Source organism: Ipomoea nil, unplaced genomic scaffold, assembly GCF_001879475.1.
Source record: "Ipomoea nil cultivar Tokyo-kokei standard unplaced genomic scaffold, Asagao_1.1 scaffold0848, whole genome shotgun sequence".
Classification (NCBI taxonomy): Eukaryota; Viridiplantae; Streptophyta; class Magnoliopsida; order Solanales; family Convolvulaceae; genus Ipomoea; species Ipomoea nil.
Genome location: NW_017617276.1, coordinates 628,180 through 643,402, shown reverse-complemented (window position 1 = coordinate 643,402; position 15,223 = coordinate 628,180). Strand labels below are relative to the sequence as shown.

Genomic DNA, 15,223 nt, shown 5'->3' with positions numbered 1-15,223 from the left:
CAATAATAGAGTGATTACGTGATTACCAAGTAGTTAATTAATGCGGAACTTTTCAATTAATTAAAACATGACTAATTGTCAATTCTTAGTCTTAACTAGCCATCCTAGGCGCATTACCTTACCTTAGCTCATTGCTTCCGTGGTTTGAGCAACCCACATCCACTAGTACAAAACAAGCCATTCGCGTCTTTACTAATTGAGAATACGCGTCTTTTCTTATCAAGACGCGTATGGCGCAGACACTGATAGTTGGGTACTCTACGCCTCTTTATTTGGAAGTCGCGTAGAGTAGACTATACGCGTCTTTACTCTCTTAGTAAAGACGCGTATTCTGTTTTATAAAAATAAAAAAAAATTATAGGCGTCTTTACCATAAAGGTGAACACGCCTATAATTTTTTTTTTTTAAAACATTCTGTTTAATTCAATATATCTTTTCTACTAATCCTTGCTCAATAGAAAATCCACTACCAAACAACATTTATATGGTTTAAACCATTTGATACAATATATATAATCCAACATAGATAATTTTCTAACACTATATAATAATCCAATATTAATCTATCATAATATATAGTTATTTCATCTAAAACACATAATAAACATTTATATGCACTCATAAACATTTAAGGTATTCTTGTTCCAATGTTCTGACTTATTGTATTTAGTTTACCTCCTCATAATAATCCAAGACTAATAGATATGATGTAATTCTATCTAACACAATAAAAGTTTATACGCACCTATCAACAAAATATTTTGTCCATAACCTCCATATTTCATCTATTTCGTCAAGAAGACATCTTTCCACTTTTACGCTATGAGATCCTCATAAAACAGAAACTAGTAGCCTAGTAGGCAACTACTTATGAAGATAATAAATTAAATTAAAGTTTGCAGATTCATAAAAATATAATGAGAACTTTTGTAACATAAAAGGACATGAAAGGGGAGGCCAGTAAAAGCATTGGTGGAGATAATTCACATGATGATATTCACTATAGATCTATAATACATACACATGCATATGTGTGTGTATATATATTGTAGTCAGAAACTTTAATGTTTATATGCATGTCCTTTTTATTTTTTGACCATTCAAAAAGTTCTTAAAGAGAGAATTTTTTTTAAAAAAAATTATTTCTTGATTTTATATAAAATGATATGTAAATTATTATATTGTAAATTACCTGGATATCTTGAAGTGGGAGAGCAAAGATCCCATAGAAAGCAAATTAGCACAATGATCATATCTGACTGACTGTCACAGTGGTAAACATACTGCTGCATGGAACACTAACCTAAAAAAAATGCCACAAAACCTTTAATTTGTGTCACCATTCTCTAACATCAATTTTCTCAAATTCATTATATTCAAGCTGGAAACAAACAAATTAAACAAACATACATATACAGATGTATATATATGGAAAGAATTGTGAAAAGAAAATAAAGGTTAAAATAGGAGAAAATAAATAAAAATATCCACATTATATTATTGCAAAAACACAAGCAGCACTGATGGATCAATCTACTACCTGATCAGCATCTTGTGAAGGGGAAATTAAAGTTTCACAAAAGATGTTAGATTTAGAAATGGATATACAATATAACAATACTATAATACCATCCTCTGAACGAGTATAAAATGCATGCATCAAATGAATATCACACAAGTATAAAATCTGAAAGCAAAACAATTGGATAACTACAAAATTGAGTAAAATTAACAGAAGTTCTTTTTAAATGCACCACCTACTGCTCCTTCAGTACCATCTCCATCATCATCAACTCATGTATAGTAGTTGGAACAAACCTCATGTTCACATGTGCATCAAGGCAATGAATGTTGTAGATCCCAAATAATGATCTTCTGATCCATGCTTCTAATTGAAGCCCGAGGAGAGCTGCTAAGACAGTCATTTCAAGCTTCACCAATAATATTGAAGTAGTCTATATTATTACGTACTATTAATATGAAAACAAGGCTACAATGCATACCGAGGCTATATACAATCCAGTTCATCTCAAACGCCCATCAACTTCAAGAATCTTAAATCAGAATTGGAGATGATCTCCTACCAAAAGAACTATCACCAGGCATTAGCTCAAGAAATGGCACTAATCAACCATCAAAACAAGACTTAAATCACATACCTGCCCACAGTAATTCCAGGAATTCACATCAGCTCCATTCTCAAGCAACAATGCCACAATCTAAAACACAATTTACACAAATCAAGCACACTCCGAAATAGATGAAAAAGAACAAAACTTGATGGCACTGAAATGAAGGGAAAGAAAACGGCAGTACCTCATTATGGCCCTTAGCGGCTGCAAAATGAAGAGGAGAGTTCAGACCACCGAAAGTTGAGTACTTTGCCAAACATGGATTCCAATCTAGCAACATCTTGGCTTCTACATAGTCGCCGTCTTTGGCCGAAACCAATCTCTCTCCCGATGCAGAACAACCGAAGGAGTTCCCCATCTTCCTCCTCATCCCTCTCTCTCTATGGAAAATAGCTCAAATTTCACTATCAGAATCTAAATATATGGAGTGTATTTTAAATAGTAAATACATAAAAATTGTGTCTTCGTATTTTATATGTACCTTTGGTTGGAAGTGGCCAAGTGGGGTCTTCTAATCATTTTGAGAAGCGAACTTGAGAGACTTTCCGCCGGAGGAGTTGCGGGTAGAGGTCGACGCTGGAGACGGTGTTGAGATTTGAGAGGTGGAGGTCAGTTGGAGAGAGCGGCAGCGAGGTGAGGGGTCTAGGGTTTGAGGGGTAGGTGGGAGGACATGGCACGACGGCGATGAATCTGAGATGGGCGGCGGCGGCGCCTTTAGCTATTTGGGGGTTTTCTGAGATCTTCTGCTCGGGGTTTCAGTCATTTGCAGAGAGGTTGCTTTCACTGGCTCCGGCAGGAATGCGTCGCTGCTGCGGCGGCGTCCATCGGCTAAGTTGGGTGGGTGGGTGAGACCAGAAGGATTAGGGCTTGACGGCGCATAAGAGAATTGAGGTTTAGAATTGTCTGAAACTCTAAATACTCTTTATATACTTATATATACTTAGATATATTCACGCATACAATACTCGTCATTACCATAAATGTAATGACGTGTGTACTATAATAATTTTTAAAAAAATAAAAAAGCTGCACGATACTCGTCTTTACTATACAAGTAATGACACGTACAGTTTTAATATATTTACAAAAGTGCCACCGCTGGTTTTTTCCTTACTTTACGCGTCACTAATTTGAACTAAAGACGTGTAATGTTACATTTTTTTGGTCAATTCTCTACTAGTGATCAAATTGATGAATCTAAATAACAAAAAGTTAACACAAATTAAACAAACATTCAAAAAGAAATGAATGGCTGGGGAAGGCAGAAGGCTAGCTTGTAGAAGTTTTGTTTGTATATAGTTTTATATTGAGCAACATATACATTAATGGAGTACACATATTTCCAGAAGCCCGAATTTGAGCAAGGAATTGTCCTTGCATTTTGGATGATTATTGGAAACTAGACCAATCTTTAACACTTTTTTTTTTTTCTTTTTATCAAAACCATATCAATTTAATAACCCAAAAACTAGTTTGTACAAAGTCAAGGGGGCAAATTATTGTGTGGAACATGGTCCGCACGATGTTATGTGGACCATAACAAAAAGTACATTTTTAATATACTAAATTTATATTATTTTTATACTGTATGTACATTATACAATATAATATATAGCCAGTACAAAAATAATGTACATCCTCTGGATACAATGTACATTATTTTTGTACTGAATGTACATTATTTTACAGTATACAAAATAAGATCCATATAAGATACAACTTTTGTGCACCATGGTCCACACAATAATGATTGAGCCAAGGGGATAGGTCTCAAGCCCAAGAGAAACCCATCCACAAGTGTCCAAGTAAGAAAATAAAGGCCCGCACAATTTTGTCAAACGCTTAGACAAAATAACTATAAATTCCTAGGCTTAAAAGTAACCTAAACCTCATCTAACAAGAAAATGGCCATATCCAAGCCGCAACCACAAAATAGCAAGCAACATAACCATAAGGCCACACGCATCGCCAGGCGAGATAAACTAAGAACGTCCTGATTTAGCAAAAAATTCAGCAACATAACGACAGTTCCCGAAATATGGAAAAATGACGTAAGCGACCTAAAAGCCAAGCAAGCAGTAAAGAGGCACATAGGCCCACGAACTAGAACCAAAGGAGAATAGAGTGGCGCACATGCCTACGACCACCTGAAAGTGATCTTAAATCAAGTCGAAAGCCTTGTTCCGACCACTTTTAGTATCCGGAAAAGCCTTTGTTGCTATTTCTGACCACTTTTTAGTTTCAACTTGATTTAAGATCACTTTCAGCAGGTGGTCGGAAATTCCATAATTTTCAGTAGTCTAAAAAGAATGGCACATAGGCCTAAAGTAAACACAATGGCAACATAATTAAAACACAATGACACAAGCCTAAATTAACGAAAACACAATGACGAACTGTCCTAAACCAACACAAGATGCACATACGCCCAAAGCAAATTAAAGACATGAAGGAAAAATAATACACGATCAACAAGGGCTATTATCTGTACAATCAACACCACTATGAGCTAGTGTCCAATTCTGCACCAAGTAACTGCGGGCATGAACATGACAATTTGTATCGCTGCCATCATCACTTTGAGCAAGTGGCAAGCAAGTACAGGAATTATAGTCTGTACTAGCCTTCAACACTACCGGACTAGGCTATTGCAAACTGCCAATAGTTGTAGGGTAGTTTGAACTTACCACCATCACCACTTTGAGCAAGCGGCCAACGATATACCCAGGTAGGAACTAGAATTTTAGCTTTTACCCGCTACCAACACAGCCAGATTAGATTGTTGCAAACCGTCAACTGCAAGATAGTCTGGACTGCCATCACTCTTCAGGGTCTAACAGTGTTCTAATGAACCGCAATCACAAGGAAATAAAAACAAACAGAGGAGCTTGCAAAGCTAGAACATATATATATATATATATATATATATATATATATATATATATGTGTGTGTGTGTGTGTGTGTGTGTGTGTGTGTGTGTGTGTGTGTGTGTGTGTGTGTGTGTGTGTGTGTGTGTGTGCGCACGCGCGCGCGCGTGCGTGTTTGTGTTTGTGTTTGTGTGTGTGTGCGCGCACGCGTACTAGTCTCCCTTTCAGTTTGGATTTGCATGCAGTTATGCAAATTAAAACAAATTAATAAACAACCAATACATATAACTATTTTGAACTATTTTTTTTAATAAAATAAGTCTCACGTCAGGACTAAAGAAGTGGATTATATTGGATCGCATCTAGTCCCATACCCGCAACATCATGTTTTAGCATTCGTAGGAATGTAGAATACAAGACATTTGTCCATTAATCTTCTTAGCTTGAACCTGGTAAGAGTTGAGACTATATACAACAATTTTCAACTGGTAGTATACTATAGCCTATATGCCATTCAGAACATAAGATTTTGGCCCTGTTTGGTAACATAGTTTATCCGTCTATTTTAACTTATTTGACCACTATTAGTTGTTTGACTTGATTAAACAATCACTATGAGTGTTTGATTAATTAGCTTTTTGTAACAACTTCTTACTCCAAAATGCTAAAATTCAAAAAGTTTCTCAAAGTGGCTTTTTCGATAAGCTTTTTGAGAAAGTTATTTTACATGTAATCAGCTATCAACTAACAACTAATTTACCAAACACTTTGTTCACAATCACTAATGCTATCAACTAGTCAAACCTATTAACCCAATCAGCTAACAACTAAAAATTATTTACCAAACACCCCATTTATATGTAGTTCTCTAATAAATTTATGTACGGGAAATCATTTTTGAAAAATAGTGCAAAAGCTCCTGGCCATGGTATTTATTTACAAAATGTTAGAAAAATATCATAAAATGACATTTTAAGTGACTATTTTGTAGTACAAATATGTGGGGTTCATTTTCTATTTGAATCGTGTCAAAGTGGATTCAAGTTCTTCGTAGTAAGACGAAGAAATCAATATATATATATATATATATATATATATATATATATATATATATATATATATAGGATTAATGAGAAATTGATTCTCAAAGTAGACCCAATTTTTAATTTACCCCAGGCACAATAAAGCCAATCCGCATCCGCATCCTAGTCCTCTCATTCAAGGCTTCAGTGACACTTTACAGGACTGTGGTTTAATGGATTTGGGGATGGTGGGAAACCGGTTCACCTGGGAACGGGGTCGAGGCACGACTGCATGGGTGGAGGAACGCCTAGACCAGGTGGTGGCGACAATGGATTGGAGTGACATATTCAAGGATGTTGTTGTCAACAACTGCCTTACAATCACTTCCAACTACAGTGCCATCTTCCTTGATATAGAGGGCATTACTTTACGTAGTGGGTGCAAGAATTTCAGGTTTGAGGCAGCCTGGCTTCTCGATGAAGGCTGCCGTGACGTTGTGTAGTTTGCATGGGGACATGCTGCAGGGAAACCATTCCAGTTGAAGGTGGTGGAGTGTGGGCAGAGTCTAGCGAGATGGGGCAGCAAGCATTTTCCCAGGTTTGCTAGTAGGATTGGCAAATTGCGAAGCAAGATGGAGCAGATCCGTGAATGCCGCAATCCTGGGGCAGTGGAGGTATACACTGAGCTGGAGAAACAATTGAGGGTGGTGCTTGCGCAAGAGGAAACATTTTGGCGTCAAAGATCCAAACAGATCTGGTTGAAATGTGGAGACAACAATACCAAGTTTTTTCACAAGTCAGCAACAACCCGCAAACGAAGTAATCATCTACTAAGGTTGAAGGGTACACAGAACACATGGGTCGAGGGTACAATGATGGCTGCGGAAGTCATGCAATACTTTAACACTATTTTCACGTCCACTTTTATTTAGGCCGATTGGTTTCAAAGTGTGCGATGCGGGGTGACGGGTGAAATGAACACACAACTCGTGCGCCCTTTCACACAAGAAGAGGTCAAGCTGGCTCTTTTCGACATGGCCCCGGATAAGGCTCCAGGCCCGGATGGCATGACACCCGCTTTCTATCAACGCTTTTGGGCCATTGTTGGGCATGATCTAACAAATTTCGTCTTGAGCTGCCTAAATAACTGTACTATGCCAAATGGGCTTAATGAAACCAATGTTGTGCTGCTTCCCAAGAAGAAGGTCCCCGAAAGAGTGACAGATCTACGGCCGATAGCCTTGTGTAATGTTGCGTACAAGGTTTTGGCTAAGGTGGTGGCGAATCGTCTAAAGGAATTGCTGGATGCTCTCATTTCTCCGAGTCAGAGTGCCTTTGTACAGAATAGGCTGTTTTCAGACAATATTGTGGTCGCGGGGGGATTGGGCACTATCTTCGCCGAACACGTCAAGGGGCTACGGGTTGGGTAGGGCTCAAACTCGATATGGCCAAAGCTTACGACCGCATGGAATAGGGATTCTTGGAGGGCATGCTAGTTGCACTTGGGTTCGCCCGAGGGTGGGTTGACCTGGTGATGCTATGCGTGACTACCATCCATTATACTATTCAGGTTAACGGGAAACCGATCGGCACAGTGATGCCCACGAGGGGTATTCGAAAGGGTGACCCGCTCTCTCCACACCTGTTCATTCTCTATGCGGAAGGCCTCTCCATTTTGTTATAGAAGGTGGAGGCGAGGGGTGATATCTATGGCGTTCGGGTGGCAAGGGGTGCACCCTCGATCACGCACCTCTTTTTCACGGACGACAGCCTGGTGTTTTTTCGGGCAAATCAACGGGAGGTGCAAGCAATTAAAGGGTGCCTGGATCAGTACAACCGAGCCTCTAGGCAGGTTGTCAATTTTGACAAATCTAATATTATTTTCAGTTCCAGTACACTAGACACCATGCAAGCACTTGTCGCGGAGACTCTAGGAGTACGACGCACGGACGACCTGGGTAAATACCTTGGTTTACCTTCATTTTTGGGACGTGACAAAGCAGCAATTTTTTGATACATTGAGCAGAAAATCCGGGAACGTATGCAGTCTTGGAAACAGAAGTTTTTATCCCGAGCAGGGAAGGAGATTCTTTTAAAGTTTGTGGCGCAAGCAATGCCAATCTTTACCATGTCGACATATCTAATCCCCAAGCATGTGTGTGATAGGCTGGAAAGGATCATGAACCGCTATTTTTGGGAAACCAATGGGGCTAACGGCAGGGGAGTTCCGTGGATCAGCTTGTCACGATTATGCTGCCTGAAGAAATACGGTGGCCTGGGCTTCAAGAGATTGCACGAGTTCAATATTTCCTTTCTAGCAAAACAGGGGTGGCGGCTGATGGCGCATCTAGCGTCATTAGTGTGTCGGCTTCTTAAAGCAAAGTACTTCCCACATTGCGAGTTTCTAGATGCCAAGTTGGGAAGCAATCCTAGCTACATCTGGAGAAACATATTGGTAGGGAAAACACTTCTATGAACGGGGCGGTGAAACGTATTGGGGATGGTGCGGACACAGCGATATGGGGATGGCCGTGGTTGGCGGATGAGGCGGATCCGGGCTTGGAAACTCCATGCATTCCAGAACTCCGGGACGCAAAAGTGAATGGTTTGTTCCCTGCTGCGGGAACCTAGGATGGGGATATTCTTCGTTACATATTTCTTCCCAGGGACGTACAACGCATTCTCGCGACTCCAGTTTCTATCCAGTTCTGTGATGCCCGGCGGTGGAAAGGAAGCATAAGAAGAATTTACACTGTACGGGAGGGGTATTGAATGCTTACTGCCTCGACGCTGACGCTGGAGTCTCAGTTTGAATTTGTGGAGTGCGAGAGTTTATGGAGGCTTAAGATCCCACTGAAGGTGAAGAATCTTCTATGGCGTTGTGCTCGCGGCGTATTTCCAGTTCGCGAAATCCTAAAGGAGCGCAGGGTGTGTGCGGGGGGAGGTTGCCCACTTTGCGGTGATGAGTTTGAAACACTGGATCATTTTCTCTGTACATGTCCGATCGCTTCTGTTATGCTTCTACTTTCCTTTTTGAATAAACAAGATTGCCTCCAGTACTTTAGTAAGAAATGAGGGAAAAGACAGACAGAGAAGGAAGAAAAATAGAGAAGAAATGGGAGAACTTCAGAAGAAATGAAGGGAAAACAGACATCAAATTCACTCAACATAATAGTCTGAATACAAACACTGGTATATAAGCTTAAAATAACGACAAAACAAATTTAACCAACTCCTACACTTGCGGATCACCCTCCAGCACAGCAGCAAATCCAGCACAGCAGCAGCTATTCCAGATTAAATCCCACAAAGCCACGTGTAGTCCTTTCTCAGCCTAATTTTTTTTTTATAATATCACTGTCCTTAGGGATATAACAATCCCCTCCCCTTAACCTGATCCTTGTCCTAAAGGATTGAAGTGTGGAAATTGAGCCTTCAAATGATTATAATCTTCCCAAGTTGCCTCTTCTGGACTCAAATTGGCCAACTGGATCAGAACTTCCACCTGGGCAGCATTGTTTCTTTTCACCATTCTTCTCTGCAAAATGGCTATTGGTTCAGTGAGAAGTTGTCCATCCGGACCAGTGAGAGGGGGATCAACTTGAGGTGGATGGTGCCTTCCCACCTTTCTCTTTAGTTGGGACACATGAAACACAGGGTGAATAAGACACCCAGCTGGCAACCTAAGCTTGTATGCCACTTGACCAATTCTCTCAATGATCTCATAGGGACCATAGAACTTGGAACTCAACTTAAGATTTCTTTGTACTGCTGCTGAAGTCTGTCTATAAGGTTGCAGCTTGAGATATACCCAATCTCTCAAAGAGAGAACTCTATCAGTCCTTTATTTATCTGCATATTGTTTCATCCTGTTTTGAGCCATAAACAGGTTATGTTTTAAGATAGCCAACACTGTCTCTCTGCTAGTTAGCCATTCCTTAACCTCTGCCCCTGAGACTGGAGTTGACTGCTTTGCTAAGAACATGGGAGGAGCGTACCCATAAAGGGCTTGAAATGGAGTCATTTTTAAGGAAGTGTGATAATTGGTGTAATACCAATATTCAGCAATAGTAAGCCATTTTTTCCAGCTTCTAGGTTGATGTGAGGTGGCACACCAGAGATAAGTTTCAAAACATCTATTCAATCTTTCTGACTGCCCATCAGTCTGAGGATGGTAAGCTGTACTAAGATTCAATCTGACATTCAGCTTCCTGAATAATTCTTGCCAAAAATTGTTGGTGAAGACTTTATCTCTATCACTAATTATGCTTTGAGGTAAACCATGGAGTTTATATATATTGTCAAAGAAGAGAATTGCCACTTCTTTTGCAATAAAAGGATGGGCCAAGGGTAGGACATGAGCATATTTGTTGAACCTGTCAACTACCACCATGATAACATCTTTCGAATAAGATTTTGGAAGGCCCTCAATGAAGTCCATTGTGATATGAACCCAAGCATGATATGGTACACTGAGTGGCTGCAATAATTCTGGGCTATGGACATTTTCTGTTTTGTTCCTTTGGCATGTGTCACACTCTTGGACATACTGAGTAATATCTTGTTTCATGTGTGGCCAATAGAATGATACTTTAGCTTTCTGGTATGTTCCCAAGGATCCAGAGTGTCCTCCCAAAGCTGAATCATGGACTGCTTCCAAAATTTTCTGTCTAAGGCCCCCAACAGTGCCCACATATAACCTCCCTTTGTACCTGAGGATTCCTTTATCTTGACTAAATAGTGGTTGAGACACAGGATCTAACTGTACAGCAGCCAACTTATCTGCAACCCAACTATCTTGAGTATAACTTTTGAGAATTTCCTCTTGCCAAGCCGGAATTACCACTGTAATGGCCATAACAGACCCTTCTTCTTCATGCCTTCTAGAAAGAGCATCTGCTGCTCTATTTTCAGTTCCCTTTTTGTATTGGATCTCATAATCCAAGCCTAGTAATTTATTTAATCCCCTCTATTGAATTGTTGTGGTAATCCTCTACTCCATGAGATATTTAAGGCTTTGTTGATCTGTCCTAATAATGAAGTGCTTGTTTTGCAAGTATTGCCTCCACTTATCAACATCATTAATGATGTAGAGATATTCCTTCTCATAAGCAGACAATCCAACATGCCTGGGACCTAGCCCTTTACTGTAGTAAGCCAAAGGCCTTCCCTCTTGCATAAGAACATCTCCAATTCCCACACTGCTGGCATCAGTTTCAATGTTAAAAGGCTTCTGAAAATCAGGGAGATATAATACATGAGCATTACTCAAAACATCTTTCAATTGCTGGAAGGCATCCTCTGCTTCTGAATTCCATTTAAATCCTCCTTTTTGTTGTCCTTCTTTTTTCAAGACATGAGTGAGTGGCCTGCTAATAAGACCATAATTTCTAATGAACCTCCTATAATACCCGGTTAAGCCAAGGAATCCCCTTAACTCCTTTAATGAAGAGGGTGTAGGCCACTCTTGAACTGCAGTCACCTTGGTTGGATCAGTTTTAACACCTTCCCAAGAGATGATGTGCCCCAAATACTCAAGCTGTTTTAATCCAAAGAAACACTTACTCTTTTTGGCATAAAGGGAATTAGCTCTTAGTAGATGTAGTATAGAAGACAGGTGGTCTACATGTTGTTTCATTTTGGGACTATAAACCAGTATATCATCAAAGAAGACTAAGACAAATTTCCTCAGGTATGGTTGAAAGACATCATTCATTAAATTTTGAAATCTGGCTGGGGCATTTGTTAGCCCGAATGGCATAACCTTAAATTCATATAATCCAATGTGTGTCCTGAATGCTGTCTTATACTCCTCTCCTGCCTTCATTTTTATTTGATGATAACCTGCCCTTAGGTCAATTTTGGTGAAGTAGCAAGCCCCACTTAACTCAGAAAACAACTCTTCAACAATAGGGATAGGGTATTTGTTCTTAATGGTGAGAGCATTAAGTGCCCTGTAGTCAACACAAAATCTCCATCCTCCATCTTTCTTTGGGACCACTACTACAGGAGAAGCAAAGCTAGACTGACTAGGAGTAATGATTCCCTTGTCAAGCATTTCAGTAACCAATCCTTCTATCACATCCTTTTGCTCATGGGAGTACCTATAGGGTCTTTGGTTCACTGGTTGTGCATTAGGAATTAAAGGTATAGTATGATCATGCAATCTGCAAGGTGGTAGCTTTGTTGGTTCCGCAAAAACATCACTGAATTGTTGTAATACTTCTGAGATTTTAGGTTCAATCTCAATAAGAGCTTCCACAGCTTGTACTCCACAACACTGCACTATGAGTCCCATTCCCCCTTGCTGTATGACCTTACACATTTCTGCAGATTCCACTTCTTGCCACGGTTTTCTAGTGCTTAATCCCATAATTTTAATTTTATCCCCCTTGTGATTAATGGTGATGCTGTTTGGCTTCGTTTCTAAGAGGATAAGAGAGTGTTTGTGGATCCAGTCCATTCCCAAAACCATATCACAACTTCCAAGCTTAAGCAGATAAACATTGTTTTCAAATAGATTTCCCTACATATTCCACTGGAATTGAGGACAACTCAAATCACATTTAATTTTTTCTCCATTAGCAACTGTGACTTCTAACCCAGCCTCTTGTAATTGCTTTACCCTTTTATATTGAACCAACTGGGGATTAATGAAACAATGGGTGCTTCCACTATCTACCAAGATGACAAATCTTCTTTTTCCCAACACTCCTTGCAACTTAACAGTGTTCATGCCACTATCACTAAGGATTGCATTGAAGGAGACTTCAAAATTTTCCATTGGAATGTCTTCCGCTACTGGTTGATCCATTTCCCTTTCTTCATCCTCTTCCAATTCATTCACATTATCTGAGACTCCATTTATACAATTTAGAGCTCTTTCTCTACATTTGTGACCTGGTTGCCATCTTTCTCTGCAATGGAAACATAAACCCTGTTCCCGGAGTCTATTCATCTCCATATTATCATCATCATCATCATCATCATCATCATCATCATCACCATCACCATCACCACCACCACCACCACCACCACCACCACCACCACCACCACCACCACCACCACCACCACCATTATTATTATTATTCATAGAGGGTTTGCTAAGATCAGTGATCAATACTCCAGTTTTTTGGGTCTCTACTGGTTTAGCCACTATATTTTTGCTCACATAGGTTTGCCTCAACGAGGAATCATTAGCAGACAGTGCTTCTTCATACAATCGGGCACATTCATAGGCTCTTAGTAATGTTGTAGGGTCAGCAAGCTTGACAAAACACCTGAGGTTCCTTTTAAGACTAGTGATGTATTTAGCAATGAAAAAGGATTTAGTTGTATAAGGATGTAACCTCAACACTTGCACTCTCAACTCCTCAAACATCTGTGTATAAGCCAACACAATGGTGATTTGCCTAAGTAGAGTAAATTCCTCTTCCACACTAACCCCAACAGACATCCCAAACCTCTTGCAAACATCAACAGAGAAATCTTCCCAATTCACCCTCCCTCTACGGTCATTTATGTATCCTTCCATCCAATAATCAATTTTATCCTTAACATACAAGCTGACAAATCCCATGGTGGATTTCAGCTCCTAACTTGCCAAGGAACGTAAGCTCTGATACCACTTGTTATGCTTCTGCTTTCCTTTTTGAATAAACAAGATTGCCTCCAGTACCTTAGTAAGAAATGAGGGAAAAAACAGAAAGAAAGGGAAGAAAAATAGAGAAGAAATGGGAGAACTTCAGAAGAAATGAAGGGAAAACAAACATCAAATTCACTCAACATAATGGTCTGAATACAAACATTGGAATATAAGCTTAAAATAACGACAAAACAAATTTAACCAACTCCTACACTTGCGGATCACCCTCCAGCATAGCAGAAAATCCAGCACAGCAGCAGCTATTCCGGATTAAATCCCACAAAGCCACATGTAGTCCTTTCTCAGCCTATTTTTTTTTTTTTTTTAATAATATCACTGTCCTTAGGGATATAACAGCTTCGCAACTACGGAGTGATGGAGCTGTTTTACTAGTCGAGAGTTTTGCGAGGCTTATGAATATGATGCTTCACGAATCTAGTGCCAAGGAAACTAGACATCTAGCCGCGAGAGTTTGGGTGCTGTGGACGACGAGAAACAAGGTGGTATGGCGGGGTGAGCAGTTGAACGTCAAGGACATGCGGCGGCAGATTACTACTTTAAGCACATTGTGGACGGAGGAGTTATCTCTTCCCAGTGATGGCAGGATGAGCGACGCTACCACTGCGTTTTGGCAGCCACCACCGGCAGAGATGCTAAAATGCAACATTGATGCCGCAGCTGGTTCGAATGGAGTTGGTTTTGGAGCGGTTGTGCGGAACCACCAAGGCAACTTCGTGGCAGCTTGTGGTGGGCGGTTAGAGTGCGAGCGAGATCCGTACCTTGCGGAGGCGCTAGCAGTGAAGGAGGCCCTTCTATGGTTAAAATCATGTCATTTTAATAATCTCATCATTGAGTTTGATTGTCTTAATTTCTGTTCCGCTTTTACTTCGTTTGTGTTACACAATTCTTATGCTGGTATATATAATTGTGAAGCAATTCCATTGGATTGCTAGGGACATAGGGGATGTAGTCATTCGCCATGTCAAAAGATCAGCAAACCATGTCGCTCATGTGTTAGCTAAGGCGACTGTGTCTATGTCTGTCCTAGGGTCATGAAAGTCTGTTCCACCCGCCTGTATTTCTCATCTGATTTAATTGTTAATGCAAGTTGTTTTCACCAAAACACCGCCTACTGCATATGGTTGCACCCTATAATCACAACTACTAACCCCACCAAATCATGAAGACGCGGAAAGAATAACCACCATTGCACTTCACACAAACGTACCTACGATCGATGCAGTATGACTACCACACCATTGTACAAACAAGACTAATGGAATCCAACCTCAACACACAACCCACAATGCACCATAACTAGCAGTCTAATGCACAAACAAACTCACGGCATGCACAATTTCACCCAGCCTAATGTCACCAAAATGAAAACATACATTCATAACAACAACCAACAACCCTTAGAATCATCACCACCGCAATGAAATACACAATTGTCACTGTTACCATGCTGGACACATACTCAAAAATCGATGCACACACATATTATGCAATCCGACTATTATCAGAAAAAACATTACAAACAACAATCCACACCA

At 40.0% G+C, this 15,223-nt stretch overlaps 1 protein-coding gene across 3 annotated transcripts; it reads right to left on the bottom strand.

Moving 5' to 3' along the window:
- Positions 1-1,637: 1,637 nt before the first annotated feature.
- On the bottom strand, positions 1,638-3,028 carry LOC109178522 (E3 ubiquitin-protein ligase XBAT33-like). 3 transcript variants are annotated; one of them, XR_002053736.1, is made up of 5 exons: positions 2,614-3,028; positions 2,317-2,512; positions 2,160-2,219; positions 2,004-2,092; positions 1,638-1,912 (listed from the first exon to the last, which is right to left on the bottom strand). XR_002053736.1 is itself a non-coding variant. In XM_019328157.1 (4 exons), exons 1-4 carry the CDS (start codon positions 2,649-2,651, stop codon positions 2,081-2,083), a joined length of 306 nt encoding a protein of 101 aa, XP_019183702.1. In that variant the 5' UTR covers positions 2,652-3,028; the 3' UTR covers positions 1,638-2,080. The 3 variants fall into 3 exon arrangements, 1 of the variants encoding a protein (XP_019183702.1); XR_002053735.1 differs by having other exon boundaries at positions 1,638-1,909; XM_019328157.1 differs by having other exon boundaries at positions 1,638-2,092.
- Between the last annotated feature and the right edge of the window lie 12,195 nt (positions 3,029-15,223).

Excerpts from the sequence above, each read along its gene's own strand:
- LOC109178522 (XM_019328157.1), bottom strand. The coding sequence starts at position 2,651 with ATGATTAGAAGACCCCACTTGGCCACTTCCAACCAAAG. Across the intron at positions 2,513-2,613 it reads TTGGCCACTTCCAACCAAAG|AGAGAGAGGGATGAGGAGGA; the intron begins GTACATATAAAA and ends TATTTTCCATAG. Across the intron at positions 2,220-2,316 it reads CCGCTAAGGGCCATAATGAG|ATTGTGGCATTGTTGCTTGA; the intron begins GTACTGCCGTTT and ends ATTGTGTTTTAG.